The sequence below is a fragment of the Anopheles aquasalis genome, chromosome 2 (assembly GCF_943734665.1).
Source record: "Anopheles aquasalis chromosome 2, idAnoAquaMG_Q_19, whole genome shotgun sequence".
In the NCBI taxonomy this organism is placed as follows: Eukaryota; Metazoa; Arthropoda; class Insecta; order Diptera; family Culicidae; genus Anopheles; species Anopheles aquasalis.
Genome location: NC_064877.1, coordinates 72,983,147 through 73,000,646, shown reverse-complemented (window position 1 = coordinate 73,000,646; position 17,500 = coordinate 72,983,147). Strand labels below are relative to the sequence as shown.

General features: G+C 51.0%; 1 protein-coding gene across 1 annotated transcript in view; it reads left to right on the top strand.

Moving 5' to 3' along the window:
• Positions 1-10,460: 10,460 nt before the first annotated feature.
• The window catches only part of LOC126577029 (serine protease filzig), a 20,304-nt gene continuing 13,264 nt past the window's right edge, over positions 10,461-17,500 (top strand). The window contains exon 1 of the mRNA XM_050238398.1: positions 10,461-10,497. Within this exon, the coding sequence (XP_050094355.1) occupies positions 10,461-10,497 (37 nt within the window). The remainder of the gene's footprint in view (positions 10,498-17,500) is intronic.

Sequence of the window (17,500 nt, the reverse complement as noted above, 5' to 3'; positions counted from 1 at the left end):
AAAGTCAAGTTTCGTTTCCATGACTTCAACAGCTGATAACTATCTGGTTGTTTGAAAAAAAAAGAGAAGGAATACAAATAGATATCGATAGTTGCAGTAAATTCAAATAGCGGAAAATGACAACGAAGGTCGAAACTTCTTTAACTCTATCAGTAGCAATTGAAGAAATAGTTTATGAAGAATTATAAAATAGAAATTCGTGTTCCTTTTTAAGGCAGTTTTCCTGTCAAACCTTAAAGAAGGTATACAACATTGATCAACATCTTTTGCAATTATTCAACGTGCACGCAAACACCTTTTGAAGACTCCAAGAACACTTTTTTTATGGAAAACACTTGTTTACGATTGAAATTAATCACCAGTACCACCATTCATTTTATCTACCCTACTTCTCCTTCCTGCAACATCTCAATTGCACCTCGTCAACTGTCCCACTGACCGTGACCGTCCGTCCCGATCCGGATCCCTTAATTGCGGAAATGGTGCTGCGGGTTTAGCAGCAAGATCATCCAGCCCGGGCGGGAAGACGCGCCCATTACGATCGACTGTTGATGGCTCGATCAATCACCGAGCTCGGTCTCGACGCCGGCGTTGTTGATGGTAGCGATCGATAATTATGATATTATACAACAACCGATCGCTGCACCAGCGCACGATCGAAGCATAATTATCGCGCCGTCCGATGCTTCACTCCACTCCACTCTGTTTTGTGTCGCTCCTATTTAGATCGAGATCAGCGCGCTAAACAGCGCACGAACCATGCCGTCGCAATGGTCGATCTTTTCCCTAATGAGCATCACGAGATTCGAGAACTGTGCACACGAGGCCGGAACTGCTGCTGTTGCGAGGGGCCATAATTGATCTCTGCATGCGTGTAATCGTGATGTAGGTGATCGCTGAACACCAGTGGAGGTAAAACCCGGGTGGAGCAATCCCGGGCCAAACAACACTTGCGACGAAGGCAGTCAGGTGGCCAGGTCCAGAAGGAGGTTATCGGCGCTTCATCGGTGTGGCCGATCCATACGCATCCATCACTTCACACCAACAAACTGGCCACCCGGGGCGACGGAGCGGGGGAACCAGGTATGGTGAGTGCGGGCCCTCGATTCCGAAGCATGGCATGGCCATTGATGTTGCGGCTGGTTTGCTCCAGAAATCCACCAACATGCCAACCAGTGAGTGAGTGGAGCCTTCGGTGCGGACGATGAGGACGCACCTCCTGTGAGTGCTCGCTCGCTGGTGTGGCCGTGTTTACGCAGCCACATCGACCGACCGACAGACAGACAGGCAGCGATCCAGTGCTCCGGTAATTAATCACAAGCTCATCGGTTGCGCTTTCTTTTTCGAGCTTACTTTTAATTATCACCATTATTCGGATCACCTGAATCAATTTATGTAACGGACGCGCGGACGGCGGAGACCATTAAAGGTGTAGTACCCTCGCGGTGGACTGCCACGCACTCAACCAAGGCCAAGGCCCCCATGCTCGGGCCAGGGAAGTCTTCCAATATTCGGTCACGAAATCGATCGGTTGCAGTTTTCACGGTTCCGCACCGAATCGGCCGGTGGGAAAGCATCCGAGGCGATCCGGGCGATCGTCCGAAAAGATCGTTTCTCCGGTAATTGTTTGTGGGCTTTTTGATTAGAAATTGATTGCCGATCCAAGTCGACCGGCCGGCCAAGAATTCGGTGACCTAATCTGCTTCTCTGGCTTTCCGCGTTCCGGTCCGATGTTCCGATGGTCTCTTTCATTGACGTAATGGGGCCCCCGTAATAGAAACGCAATGAGCAGCGCATGTATGTGTGGCTCGGTGTTTGTGTACCTACGATCACCATTCGTCATCGTCATGAGGCGCGAGGCGCCTTTTCGATCTGAGTCTTGGATGCGAAGCCTCCGGTTTCAAATTTGGTTTAGGTCGTTGAAGAGGCCAATGCGGGGGTCTTTCAATCGGTTCAATCGTAACTCCTTCATTTCTGATCTCCTTTGGTATCTCATTCGGATCCCAACTGGCGTCTAGAGTCGTATCGCTCTCGTATCAATCTGTTCCTTCTGATCATCTAATTATGCTCAGCTCCCGGTCTGTCTGTCTGCGAAGAAAAGGAGAATAGAGGAAGGTCGATAACATCGTGTTGCGAAACTGCCAGTGAATGATGACGATCTCCGTCTTAGAACCCCCGTTCAAGATCCCCTCCCCTGGGGATCACCAAACTGTCGTGAGAACGGCCACTGTCCATCAGTCTCCCCCGATGGAGGGGTAATTGAGTCGCTTAGCACCTCCCGTGCCGCTGCCGTATCGACCCATCCAAAACTCGATTGCTATTCATCGATTTCCCTTCCAGCCGTACGTACGCCTGGTACGAGGGAGTTGACCGCGGACCACGGCGCGACGCCCGGAAAAAGTAGGTCTCGGTGTCGAGTTGAAAACGATTTTTGCCGTTCCTCCTCATCCTTCCGCCCTGCATTCCATCGTTTTAACCTTTTTTTTTTTTTCGAGGGTGGGATGCTACCACATGCTGCTTCTGCACGATCGATGAGATAGGGCGGCACTCATATGGCGATGGGCAGCACGCGGTTTGGAAATGGCACAAATCATTTGAAATTAAGATAGGGAATTTGGGAGTTTGGGAGAGGAGAAGGGGGAGGGAGGGACTGTGTCGAATTCCTGATTGTAAGCACCTCTCCTTCCACCCCCGGGGGTTTTGGGAGGTAAATTGGCAATCGGCTCGTGCTCGTGATGAACTTCCAGGAGTTGAGGAATGGAGAACACCACCTTTCAATACAGGGAGTCTACAGATGGAGGCCATTTTTAGGGGATATCATGATCATGGCGCAGAAAAGACGCTTGTCCATTAGCGAAAGGGAGTAGAGCAAGTGGAGCAGCACACCGCTGACCGGGAATGCTAAATGGATCACTTGGAGTACAATTGAGACTCATCAACCTCAGCAACTGATCGGAGATTGACAGAAGCGTCTCTCGGGGTGGTCAACTGGGACAAGCGGTATAAAACAGTTTCCAGTGTGGAGTTTTTGGGTACCATAAAGTACTCCGCAACAACCGCTATCACAGCGGAGTACGAAACCTCCACCTTCAAGCGCATCTAAAGCAACTCGATCGTGAAATCGCTTCTCACCATACCTTTCCGGTCCGGCCAGTGCGAGGGGTGTCCATAAATTGTAATCGTATTGATCCACAAGATCCACCAAACACAATCGATCACAATTTGGGGTCGGCAGCCTTCTAAATTGTGGCCAATTGTTACCGGCGTTCCCATGGCACGCGTCTATCTTTCTCGATCAGTCACTCTCCCACAGCAAATGCCCCCCCCCCCCCCCCCTAAGAAGCGCCACGATAAATCATCATCCACGGTGAAATCTCAATCGATGCCCCACCGCCCCCGGCGTGCTGGCATCGTGGTCAAAAACAATGGATCACTTAAAACTCACTCACCGGTCCACCGGCAACGAGACGACAATGATCGCAATCGCCGCACCGCCAAGAAAGTCCATCATCAACCCGCCTTCAACGAGGATCAACTGGCGCACGGATGGACGCGCCCGCTAGCGCTCGCTCGCTCGCCTTCGCATCATAAATCATTCATCAATAAATCATCTCTTGACCACCCCGGCATAGCTGATCAGGCGGGGCCATTTTTTTCCCATGAAGCTGATCAGGCGCACTCGTGCGACTAAAAGGAGTCACTGATTACCCTACTTAGCGGGGGGGTATTTTCACCTAATCACCACCTCGGTGCGGTGCTCAAACGAGGCCTTTTATCGGACTCGCATTACAATTACACGCACCATCACTCACTCACTCACTCACTGGGGGCGCCATTAAATGAAGCCGTTACTGTCAACGAAGATGCCGATTGGTCCGGTTGGAAGGAAGTGCGCGCGAATCACTTCCTGGGATCCACCGAGGGATGTAGGTCGAAGTCCAGCTGTTCCAGCGTACCTTGTGTAACCGGACCTTGCAACCGAGCGCGAGGAGAAAGAGAGAGAGAGAGAGAGCAAGTTCTTATCAACCAGCTGGTATCGGCCGGGAGACACCGACACCGGACCGTTAGCTGGCGAACGGTTTCTTACCAAGTGGCCCCCCAGACCCCTTCGAGGGCGCCAGACAGGCCGGAGAATGTATCTACTGTTAGAACTGGCCGCGAGGCACTCAGAAGGATGTTGTCAATTAGTGTGCTGGACATGCTAGAGCCCGGACTTCCCTGTCTCCTCCAGTTCGGACGAGCTGCCCACCTAGGGACCGGAAATTGCGCAACCTGTGGCCGCTGCCTTCATTCCACCCCAACAACAGGTCCTGTGTACGTGTGTGGGTCACCGGTTGGTCACATTCGCATTCTTTGCGCGACAGTTCGAGCGGATTGCACTCGGTTATTTCCGCAAAACGGTTGTCACCTAAAGGGTGCAACTGCACGAGGGAAAAGGGAAGACGAGCGGGAAAAGCGGGAGTGAAATTAACGCAACGGCGCAACATTACAACGGTACAAAATCGTACTCGATGACGACGACACTGGCGGCGAGCTAATCGGTGTTGCGTGTGCAGCTGAAGGTGAGGATAGCGTGAGAGGTACATGACCTGGCCTGAACTTTACCCGCGGTGTCGTCCGGATGGCTCATCGCTATGTGAACTACCGTTTTGTCGTCAATGCGTCACGCAGGCGATCCGGGCGAGGTACTTTGAAAGCGTGACAGATTGGTTTTATCGCACCGGGAGCCATCGCCATTCGGATTTGGGTGATGCGACGATCATCACGATGATTTGGTGAGGCGGAATAATCTTTTTTCATGGGAACTCGTCATCTAGGACGTTCGGTTTGAGGTCAGAAGCCGTCACTGGATGTCAAATCCCTCAAATTAATCTAGTAGCCTTGGAGCCTGAATCGAAAATCAAAATTCAAGTGCGTGACTTCACTGGAAATCTACCATCACAATACTTTCCTTCTGTGGCTCCCCTGTGGCACTTAACAGAAGCATTTTCAATTCCATAAATCCAACGCATAAATCGCACCATGACACCTTCTCCTTTACTCCGCCATCATTTTCTCGCACTTCACCGAATCGAATAGACCATCCATGGTGCCGGTTGTGGCAGCATGATTTAATGTTTATTGAATTCCTTGTCTCAACATGTCCCCGCACTACGTTGTCCCCTGAAGCTCCCCTCCACCGTCTCATTGACAGCTGAATGCAGTTGCAGTTCTGGTACCGGGTGGCGGGGAGTGCTGGCCAACATAAAGCATATAAAAACAACGGCAACTGATGGCGACGACGCCAACGACGACGACGATGGAACATACAACTTTCTATCTGGCTGCACAGCTGGTCGAGCGCAGGCGAATGCAATGGCGAATCGAAAATCGTCTTGGCAGTGGCGGCGGCGGCGACGGCGATGATGGCCACTGTCGAAGTTCACGCGAGTTCACTTTCACATTTTACATCGCCACACCATCACGCGAGTCAATGGGAAAATGCTTTACCGTCCACTACCGTTCGGGGTTTCGGGTGCCCCAGAGAGAGGCAGAGAGAGAGAGAGAGAGAGCGTGCAGGAGAGAGAGACGCGGGGTTCTGTGCGCCATTCCTGGCCAATGTGGATGCAAAGTGCGCCTCGAAGCCTTTGCAGAGGAGGACGAGGATACAAAAAAGTAGTGGGGAGATGGTGAGCAGAGGAAAATCGTGAGTCAATGATGGGGTTTGGGATGGGAAACGGTCCGGAACGGGAAGAAGAAGCAAAAGAGCTGCACCACGAAGGTGAACGAAGCTTCGAGCGAAGTCCAAAGGGGGTTGGATGTGTAAATATGATTCGATAAACATACATTTAACTCACTTTCATCGTTCTTATTGACACTGAAAGCGCAACGCTCACGGTGTACGGGGCTCCCCCCGGTAAGGAGAGCGGACTCTGGCCATATGGTCGAACGAGCTAAGACCATCTGCTTGGAGCGCTCCGTTCCGAACCTGTTGTTGTGCCAGCCATTGGCGGTGGCCTGTCTAATGCATTCCTGGGGTTTAATTTCACACGACATGTGTCACACTAGCGCCGCCGCGTAGCCGACGGTGACATGCGTCCCGGAAGTAGAAGTAGCCGGCTGGACCCGGGGACACCCAATCCCAGAAGTGAAAGCCCTGAAATGACACTTTTGGCACGGCGACAGCACCGAATGCAATGCGCCATTGTTGGCTTAAGGTGCCAGGGTGAGGGCGATTCACGATCACGAACCCAAGACTCGTGTGCGAGGTTCATAAAATGTTGGAATGATTTCATCCAACAATGCGTCATGCCAATGTTTACCCTGCCTCGAGATAGGTTGCGGCGATCCACATAACCAGTTCAAAAACGGATTGGAAAGACCAACCAGCTAGTGCTCTGCAGGTATTGGAAAGTCGTTTTGGTGGTGAGTAATTCCAGCACCACAAAAAAAAATACTCATTTACACTCATAAAACATTAACATATTTGGTGGGTTTTTGTCCGAAAAAACACGGAGCTGGCGCTCCTTCTACTTCTTCTTCTCTGCTGGCTTGCTGTCATAATTATGCCCGCTAATTGATTCCGACCATCTCAAGAGCAGCGCAGCGATCGCTTTAGAACGGTGAATCTGTTCAGCCTGAATCGCGGAACCTTAAGCTCCCCGAGCCAGTGGCCCTGCGTGTCCAATGGCCGAGTGGCCAAAAACCGGCGTGCCGGCAGTGTAGCGATCTGCTGGACTGGTTCAGCGTTCCTTGCATAAACCGCGCTCTCGAGGTCAAATACCTTCTAACGGACACGGCCACCATCGGCATCAACAACACAACAGCTGCTGGCTCTCGTTTGAGCTCTCGCAACGTTCTCGGTTTGCATCTCCTTCAGCAGCTGGAAGAACGCAAGTTCTCTCTGGTAAAAACCGGAGCCAATCGAGAGATGAGAAGGAGTGTCGAGATGATGCGAAGCTATTTATGGCCTCGAACACACTTCCCGCGCGCCCACCATCATGGCGTTTCGTCTGGATCGCATCAATCAATCAGTCCGTCAGTCCGGTAGTCAGGTGGAATCGATGTGCCACGCGCGGTTGACGAAATTTACCACCACGAGAAAGCGCGACAGCGACGCACCATAAAACAGGTCCCCTAAAACAACAATGACAGCGCCACACGTGCGGTGTTTCGTATGGAATGCCGCGCGAAACGTGATCGCTGATCTGCAGGATAATAACCGCCGTCGCCCGGCCCGTGGATTCTATTTATGTTAATCCCTCGTGCAACTTTTTCTTTTCCAGCGCAAAACAACAGAATGGTGAACAGGGCTTTATGCTGCTTCATTGCTTTATCGATCGGATAAGCCGCGCAGACAGTGCAGACGCTATTCACGCAGCAGTTCCCGACCTTAAGAAAGGAAGGCCCCGAACACTTGCCTTCCGTGCATTGCCAATGAAGAGAAAGCCGTCGAGCCATCGGAGGATGCCATCGGAAGCCAGGAATCTGGACTAGGGAAGAAGGAGAAAACGGCGCATCGTCTTCTTCGCGTGGTCTCTTCGGTTTCATGGGCCGGTGCAGGATCGTCCAATCGATCGCCAAACGAGATGATGAATTTGCGCTCGATTGGTTGGCCACGATTAAGCCCTTTCGCGCGTGACTCATCGCCGCACTCACGACTCTGGTGCCCGTGTGTCACGCTTTTCGCGCTCGATTTTCCACTCGAGTTTGGCCACTTTGAGAGTGGGACTGGATTGGCTTTCCTTTCTCCGGGAGGAAGCTCTATCACACAACGAGAAGCGAGAGAAAGAGGGATGAATCGTGCAGCTGATTAATCATAGCCGCCGTCCGCGTTCAATCGATTGTTTCGGATGCTTCAGCGAGCGCCAGGCAAAGCCCTTATGCGCGAAAGGGGACCCTAGGAACAGGAAGTATGCGCCCGATTTACATCTCCAGCTCGAAACTGACGTTCGCGTGCCGCCGACCAGATCCATTCCATTCCGATCCACTCACCGTGTTGATCGTTTTTCCTCGGAAAAAAACCGGGCAAACGGGAAATTGAAATTTGATTAAAGTGTTGGTCTGGGAGGGTCGCGGTCGGTGCTCTTTACGCGGTGCTTCTTCCCGCTTCGACCAGCAGCAGCTTCTTGCCAATCGTAGCATCCACATCGCTGAAACCGTTCGATCGATCGGTTTCGATTTCGTTTTTCGATCAATCCGGTACCGCGACCACCGGACACCAGTAGCGGTCGAGGGTACGAGAAGTCAACGTCCAAAATTACGGACCCCGCGATGAGCGCACGAGCACGGATGTGTCGATGACCAAAAATGGTTTTCGGGGCTTTCGATGGAAAGTGAAACCATGGCGCGACGCACTGATGCTCTCTCTCTCTCTCGTTTGCTCTCTTCTTCTGTCTGCACAATTTCCGGCCCCACTGGCACTGGAATCCGGCGACAATTACCCGAAAACCGTGTGTGCTGGATGCCGCTTTGACGTCCAAATGATAGCAAACCACGGGCACCATAGTGCCGCCGATGAGCTCATCTTCCGAACCGGAGAAGCGCAACCTCTTTACATGCGCACAGAGCGAGAAATAGAGAGAGAGAGCGCGAGGGGTAGAGATATCCTTTTTTATGTCCCGATAGCGTGTCTAATTGGTATGGGTCATTGTTTGAGGTGTTTTCGCTTCTTTTATGCGCGCCCGCCCGCCCTATCCGGAACTCGCGCATAAAAATGGCGCAAAAACTTGTTTGTTCGCCAGTGCTCGCCAAAGGAGAAACTGCAAACTTTGCCGTGCAAAACTGTAAAACGAACCGGTCACTGCATCCGGCAGTGGTGTCCAGTTTTGTAGATAACCGCACACCACCCACCAAAGGGTCCTACTTTGTAGATAAATTTATGTTTATTTATCGAAAAACTCCCCCCCTCCCCAAAAAAAAAGGAGACGAACCATTTCGCTGACCGGTGATGCCCCCTCAGGGCTGGAGGGAGCGGGAGCGAATTTTTTTTCCATGTTGGCACCCCGCCGAAATGATGTTGGCGAAAAATTCATACGCTCGTTCATTAGCAATTCAACGGCCAGAGCCATATCAGTTATGCAAAGCATCATGATCATCGTCATCACCCACAGCCCGTTGAATTCCAAACTAAATATTCCACAAATACACGTGCGAACACATTTGACCTTTCCTGACCGCAGTGTGTGAAAGCTTTTACGCGAAAGCTGACCTGGCGCTGAGCTAGTAACGAAACTGGACTAACTGGAAACCAGCAAACACCTCGCTGCCGGCTGGTCGACTGCGCTGCATCGCTTCGGTGTTTATGCAGGCATCGTCGTCATAATATCCGTTATTTCCAGTGGGCACGGGATGTTATAATAAGACCTTCCGAGGAAGAGAGAAAGTTTCCTGAATCGCCTGAAGAAGCTGACGTCAGCGGCAAGGACTAGCGCTTAGCAAGGGGAAAGGATTATTCTTTCCCAAAAGCGATTATGTTGGGATACTAACAGCAAGCAGCAGCTGACAACAATCTCTTTGAGAGCTGGAATTCCAAGATAAGGCATTACAAGCGTGCGCAGAAGAATGTTGAATTCAGCACCTTTCTATCGGCATCGATCGGGACTCGACATAGACCGACTCCGATTCCGAGACATTCCGGATTGGAATTCCTGTTTTATTGTGATGCGATGCGATATCACCTGACGCTCGACTGCAGCGGAGCGGAGCACGCAGGGAGGAGCAGAAAGATGAAACCATCGGTGATGTTGGATAGAATTTTAGAAATCGACTGATGACGCCTGATGGACCTTATGAAAGCCAGCGGTTGTTCCGTTCCATCGACATAACCCCTTCAAGATCATCCAACTGATCCACACAACTACTCGCGGAAGTGAAATTGAAACACTCTGCTCAAGTACGGATAAAGTAGCGGAGTAGTACGGAGACCAAAATTAATCGTTTCATCCAACGTCTACTCCCCATCTCTGTTCCCTGTTCTGCTTCCTGCTGGTCCGGCCGGGAATCAACCTTCAGACGGTACCGGCTGCTTGTCACAGAAAGCCACTGGATCGTAAACGAAACTTCCTCTCGCCCAAAAGCCCCAACGACGACCGAAGCGCAACGCCAATTGCGGCCATCGTTGTCTCACTAACCTAAATCCGGGCCCTCCCGGAACGTGGACCATACTGAAAAATCATAAACCGTCAAATCAATCCCACAAAACCCGAAAAATGTTTCGTGAGCACAGGCCCATGAACGAATGGAACACGCCATGGAAGACACTCAAAGGGAAGGGGGAGAGATGGAAACAAACTGGCAACTAGAGAAGGGGAGAAAGAGAGAGAGGGCGAACGAGGTGAGGCGGCACCAAATACCAACCGGCACGCACAACGCCACTGTCCAGGGCCGGCGACCCGCTGACTTACTGACTGACTAACTGATTCACCGACCGTCTGGCGGCGTCTGGTGAAGAGGGAAACGGACCCAACCACCATTCCGGCATGAAAACCGAAAAGCGGCTCAGCCAAAAGCGTCACCGTAAGTGGTCTTGGCTTTTGCTGCTGCTCATCTTCCTAAAATTCGCTTCCCAAGTGACATTGCGAGGTGATTGAAGCTCCCTCTCCCCGGTTTCATTCCCTCACTTTCATTGCCTCGCGGCCGCTTCTCTTTCTGCTGCTGCTCACGCGAACCAGGTCGAGGTTGTTGGTCCACCACTCCCGTTGGCCGGATGTACCAAAAGCCCTCCGCATGCCATTTTCATGTCGCACCAAAGGACAGTGACGGAGTGCGCCATCAAATGTTCGTGTTTTACAATTGGTCCGTCACAATTTTGGACTGTTTCCATTCGGACACACGGTGGCGCAGTTAAAGTCCCTGAGTACCAGCGCTGAAATTGTACTTCTCTCTCCCGCTTTGCAGGCCGAGGTTTTATAGGATTTTTATGGCATCGTGTTCTATGGACGGAGGGGGGGGGGTTCATGATTGCACCATCCACAGGGACAGCTGGGGCAAAGGCAAGACCTGCTTCCCATCGCCAACCTAGACCAAGAGACGTGGTGCACGAATAACCGAGTGGCAAGCAAGCACAACGATGGAATGACACCACAATCTGTAGGGACTGGTGCTAGTGCAACCCAAAAACATGGTCAAACTTGGCCACAGCACGACGAAAAATCAATTTTCTCTCCGAGCGAGCAACATAAACGCCAGTAAACGACGGGGCTGGGCAATAGGGGGGGGGGGGGGGGGGTTTACGGCGACATCGTCATCATCAATGTTAATTGCGCGACATTATGGCCGCTGATAGGCACGCGGTTACTCATGGTTGCGCTTTAAAAATCCCCCAAAATCATCATTAATCCAACCGGTACTAATTAGCGGACTCCTTCCGTGGTGATCGATGCCGAGTGCCGGAGTGGGAAAGTTAAAGCGACGCCTCATCTGTGAGTCAAAAAAAAAAAGGAAATCAATCACAGTGGAGTGGAGATGCTGATGATCTGATCGTGATTGTGCTGATCAGGAGAAAGAATTGAGGATCCGTGACGGTAACGCCGCGCGCCGCGTACACTTTCACTCTACAGCTGCGCCGAAACTCACTAAAAGCCCGGGCGTTCCGTAGTTCTGTCTCGTAGAATGCATCAACAGGGACTATGAAGGCCACAACACAAACCCGGGGCGAGGGAAATCACTTTTCTCCCGTTCGAAGCGAGTGCACACGGCGTATTTTCACGCTTTGATGACGCAGAACGAGTGAACGAGAGACAGGCGGAGGGGATAGAGAGAAGAAAGCATCCCTAGAAGTATCGCAAGTGCGCATGGCGCTGGCAGTGGAGTTGAGTTCTTCGCATGCGACGAAAGTAAAAACCACCACCCTCTCCCCAAAAAACAGCCCCAACGGAACCAGTGCAGAGTTCCAGTTCGGTGGTCGCGCAGGTGAAGCTCTTTAAAGATTTCGCTTTTCATCGCCCGTCCGCCCGCCGTTTCATTCTAGTGCCAAGACCTTGGCCTCCAGGCAACCCAGTGGTTGCTTCTTTTGGAGATTAATTCTCGAGATTTACCAGCTGCCCATCTTTGGAGACTCTTTCGGCATTCTTTTTCGCTTCACCAGCAAAAAATAACATCCGTGGGCGCACGGAGAGAAACGGTTTTGTTATCCGAAGGGGAAGCAAATCATTAATGTTATTCTTGTGTCCTTACCTCACGGCGCCCTCCCGTTTCGCTAACATTTTTGACGGAAAGAAAAATATTAACACAACCTGCAGCAAGCAGCAGCAGCAGCAGCGGCGGACCCGGGCGTGGGCTTCGTGTTTGTCTTTGACGGACGCTTTTGGGCCGGAGGTCCCCAGAGAAGGCACATACAATTAGCAGCAACCGGTCAGTGTGTCCGAGGAATGCCTTTTTTGTCCCTCTGTGTGGCATTGTGTGCTTGTGTGGTATTCAGTTTTGCCAATTTGAACCCCACGCCAACACAATAATCACAAAACCAGCCAGCGTTCCAGTCGCGGCCGCAGCGAGAGTGAAAGTTTTACGGTATCCAACCGATCGCCGGAGTTTTTTTTTTCAGCGGCTGCGGTACGAGGGAGGGTTCTTTGTTTGGTCAGCAAAAGAAGAAGAATGGCGGCCACGAGTTGGCTAATTTTAGGACCCCATTATTATTGCAGTAGCATTGTGCCACTAGGTGGATCCTTTTGGGGTGGCGAAAACCGGAACCCTGGGAGGACGGCTTCGTAACGGTTATTGTTATTGCATTGGGAGAAGATCCCCAAGGGAAGGGAGGCAAATGAGCAGTTTCGCTGTTCGCGCGGACACTCCGGAGTAACCTGCTATTAGAGCGATGGATCAGATTGTGCGATGGATGAGGATCGGGAGTATTTTGGGCAATATCTTTTCATCGGTTACTCTGCCAATTACTTTCTCTTTTTTACCTCCGAAAACGAGGCGAAAATGTGGCGACTCATCATTCATCGTCTCGCACAAAACGTGAAACGATGAATGGTGTCTTTTGCTTCTCGCTCATCGATGCTGGTGAAGGTGCACCATAAAATGGCGTGGCGAGGGTTCTGCTTTCGTTCCTCGTCAGTTTGGAAGCGGACGCTCGTCATAAACCGATTTGATGCCAAGCTGTAAAGCGATATGACAGATTTACAGCAGCAGCAGCAGCAGCACGACCCTCGTGCTCGATCTTGGTCCGACAATCGCGGTTCATGCAAATGAGTGCCAATGTTCTACATGTGTTGTTGAGGCGGATGGGAATTGTGTGATTATTGTAGCTTAAGTGTTTGTAAATTGAACCACATTAGTGGATGTTTGTGGCATGTAACTTACCTTTCTTCATTTTGTTATCATTTCAGGTAAGACATCGCGAGACATCACGCAAGAGAGGGTGCTATCGGTGGAAGAGTAAGCTCAACATCAATCTGACGTCACCTTACATCACGAGTACCAAGCGCTGCACCTTCTTTGGAAGCCGTTTGCTTCTAAATTGCCTTCATTGAACCGTATTCCCGTTACGTATGCTGTCCGTTCCCGGAACAAACACGCCGTTCATGCGTAGTGGCCATTTAAATTTAAAGCCTCTCAGCACCTATTGCATTGAACGCTGCAGCGTGCTGCATCTGCTGCAAACTCCCTGTCTTGTCAAGAATATTAAATCGTTTCACGGATAGACAGACACGGCGCTCGGTCATAATTTAAATAGGCAACGGTTCCATCCGTCGATGCCATCGTACCAGAACCCGCTTATGCCTTAAAGTTGATCGGTCCTCGGATCCTTTCGAGCCAATCTAAAAGCAGACTCATCGGTCATTGGTTGGACACCACGACGCTCACATGACGGATGTCTGACGCCTCGTTTGTCACCGCGGAACCCCTTCGATGTCGTGCCCGGAATACTAGGTCTCGCTGATAGGCCAGCGACAGAGCAGACGATCGAACCACAGGAATTGCGTTTCGCAAATACGATCCGTCACCTCACTGTGCGCCATCGCAAAAAAAAACATTGCGGCCACCATTTGAGCTGATGGCAGCTGACACACCTGGTCAATGTATCGGATGCGCACAGCAACACTTGCCGAGTGCGCGTATGCGACGGTAGCAGCAAACTCCCATCACAGAGAGCTCTGCTCCACGTACCCCCCTTCCGCGCATGCACCCGCTGTACCGGCTGTCCCACATTCACCGCGGCCGCAACCGAACCGGGTGTGGAGCGAGGAATCCAGGACATAACGGGAATACGGGTCGGGCGAGTACTGACTGACCGACCGGTACACTACACGGTTGCGCGCGCGCGAGCGCTGGCTTGTACACTGCCGCTGCTATCACGAACCAACACACAGAGCGACTGGTGTTGTGGTGTGCGAACGAGTTCCACACCCAGAGTATAACAGTTGCCCTCGACCAACTGCGGTGGCGATCGAGGCGGTGATCGTGTGTTATCGATACCGAGGACGTTGTACCAGGGTCTTCCTCATGAAACTGTCAATTGTTGGGGGCTGCAAACCGTCGTCCAAAGATGGACAAACCCTCTGTGTACAGGGCATAAGCGGTTGTTGAATAGACCATTGATTAGTAGAGCCTTTGGATGAGGAACGGAAGCTTCTTCGTCTTCTGTTTCTGCATTCGACGCGTTCCACGCAGCTCAATCACCCTAACCTCAATTTTACAATGTCTCCGATGGTGTTTGTGTCATTCTGACCGAAAGAAACGTTAGCGGACTGCGTTCTACCCATTTAAAACCTCCAATACTGATCCATCGATCTCCCAGAATCACCTCCCGGGAGATGTGCCTTGATTCCAATTTCACGACACCGATCATCGTCACCGACGTGACGTGTGACGTGATGAGCAAACACAGACAGACACAAACACACCCAAGCTCATCCCTTTGCCAGGCCGAAAACTTTCTCGATATGTCATCAGATTCCCGTTTCTCGGTCTCTTCAATGATATTCACTTTCAACCAACACGGCACACCAGCTCGGCGACCTACAAAGCGCACCCACCGATCGAAGCACGATCGAGGACCCCGCATTAAGGGGCGCTAGCAGAGAGAGGAAGCGCGCATCGCGCAGCGCTTTGACTCAAATTTCTAATTCACAATGTGTCAACAGAAAGGCCGCTTTTTCGGGGGAGGGGGAGGGGGAAGCAATCGGGAAATCAGGTTCGCGGCTGCCAATTGTCACACCTGACTCACGGCGATCAGCAAACAGAATCTGCGATCCGCGCTGTTTACCATGCCATTTGCCTCTTGTGTACAGTTCCCTCTTTTCCCCTTTCCCCAGGCGCCGTAACTGCCGTTCTGCCGAATTGCGGCGCAAAAAATGCGGCCACCAGAAGTGGCCTATTCTTGGCCGTCTATGCCTCTCGCTCTCGCTCACTCTCTCGAGCGGAACGGTACATCTCGGATGTGGTTGTTGTGCCGTACGATCGCTCGTCGCTTACTCGATCGTTGAAATCGTTTGTTCGAGAGGTGGTTTGGGTGCTTAAAAATCACGGTCGATTCCGCTGGTTCCTGTTATCGCGGCACGAAAACAGTTCTAATTCTGGACCGGAGGAACCAAGAATCTACAATCTAGAACAGTCAGACACCGGTACACTGGGACGGTGATGGTAGCAGCGATTGATTGAGCGCGGACCAAAAAAGGGGGCGCAAAGCATAATTCTCGATATAATTTCGATAACTCGATCATTAACGCCAACATTAACGTTCTTTTGCGGTTGCGGCACATTTCTCGCTAGAAGAATTCGCACTCACAATTCGGTATGCCAGGGGCATGGGAAAAACATCGACGAAAAACACTAAACACAGCCTTGCCAAGAGTTTTCTTGTGGCATCCCGATTATTGGCCGTTAAAAAGAGAACATCTATTGGCAATGGTACGATAGATAGAGAAACAGAGAGAAATTGAGGCGGCCAATTCTGTTTGAACAGCAAACAGTTACATTCCGCTAATCTGCCGACGAAGTTTGGCGCAAAAGTAGCAGCAGAAGCAGCATCATAATGGTTCTACTGACGTTATAATGCTTGATGGTGGGCTCGTGTTTTATTGTTTGCCGGTGTGGTGTATCGGTTCGCTTCGCCTACTCACACAGATCATCTTCAGGTTCTAGGGCGCACCTGTCGACCTTCCGTTTGAGCGGGATGGTTATCAAAAGTATATTCCTGATGTTCAGTCATTTGCAGACTCCTGGTGCTCCTTTAGAAGCAACTGCCTATTATTCAGTAAACGCGCCATAGCCTACTCCAGCGCACTGTCACTACATTTGGGGCACGCGTGGCATGCTACCACCAATCGTAATGCAATCGATCGCGGAGAAACTATCCCCCAGCAATCGATGTGGAATGAAGCGCAACCAAACCTCACTGAGAAGGTGCTCCCAGCGTGCTCCCGAGATTAATTTCACATTCCTGTGATTACGCCACCACTTTACAAGGTGCTTGGCTTGGCCGGGAGCAGGAGTACCGCTAGCTCCGACACTGCCGGTGCCAGCACTAACGGATGCTGGCCACGGAAGCGACCAAGATTAGAGGGTTCGTTCTCGGCTCAATCAACTCCGCACTGGCTGCTGCAGCACGCTCCGTCTGCCTGTGTGTGCGCTAATCATAAAGAACGCGTTACGCACCGCCCAGACCAATCACACCGGGATGCACGATCCGATCGGCCACGGATACCGTTGTGATAACAGCTCAACAGCAGCAGCAGCAGCAGCATCTTCCACGCCTTGGGCCGCGTGCCGTGCCGGAGGGGGGTGTCTGGGGTGAGAATCGGCCGAAAATTTCTCCCGAGCGTCGATTCCGAGCGTGACCCAGATCGAGATGGCCGCTAACCTAATTTCGATAGGGCCGTTTGATTGGATTTTACGTTCTAGCCGCGGCCAGCGATGATGTAATGAAGTATGCAAGCGATCGACAATAAATCAGCCACCAATTTGCACCACGGGGAGGCCAAGCGTGGAGCTCAATCAAACATCACAAACTACAGTTGTGCCAGCAGCCAGCAAAAACATCAGCGGCCGCAAGAAGGGTTGTTTCACTTCATTTGCCTTTTTTGTGTTCGGATTTATTGTCGATTAAAAATTATTTGAGTGATATATGTTTTTAGTATAACGTATTCTGGCTATTAAAACGATTTTATCGATGTTGAATGTTACTATGCTAATATTAGAAAATGGTTTTTAACAATGTCTTAATGTTACTAAATTCGCAGCTTAATTAGAGTCACATTTTCGCGAATTTCTGTAGTCAACGAAGGTCTCATTGTCTCACGCTGGCAATCCAATAAAGTAGAGGTAGTTTTTATACTGCTTAAACAACAACATTAAAGTTGATTGGCATTGTTTGACCTACCTTTCGACTGACCTTTTGAAAACAAACAAAACGCAACTGGAGTGTAACTTCAAAAGGGGTAACATTTGCTGGGAAAACTACCGTACCGTTCACTGGCAAATGGCGTGTGCTACCCTTAATGACCACCCCTCCCCACCACCAACACCACCATCATACAAGGATCAATTAATCTTCTCGTGCAAATGTGTTCATTTA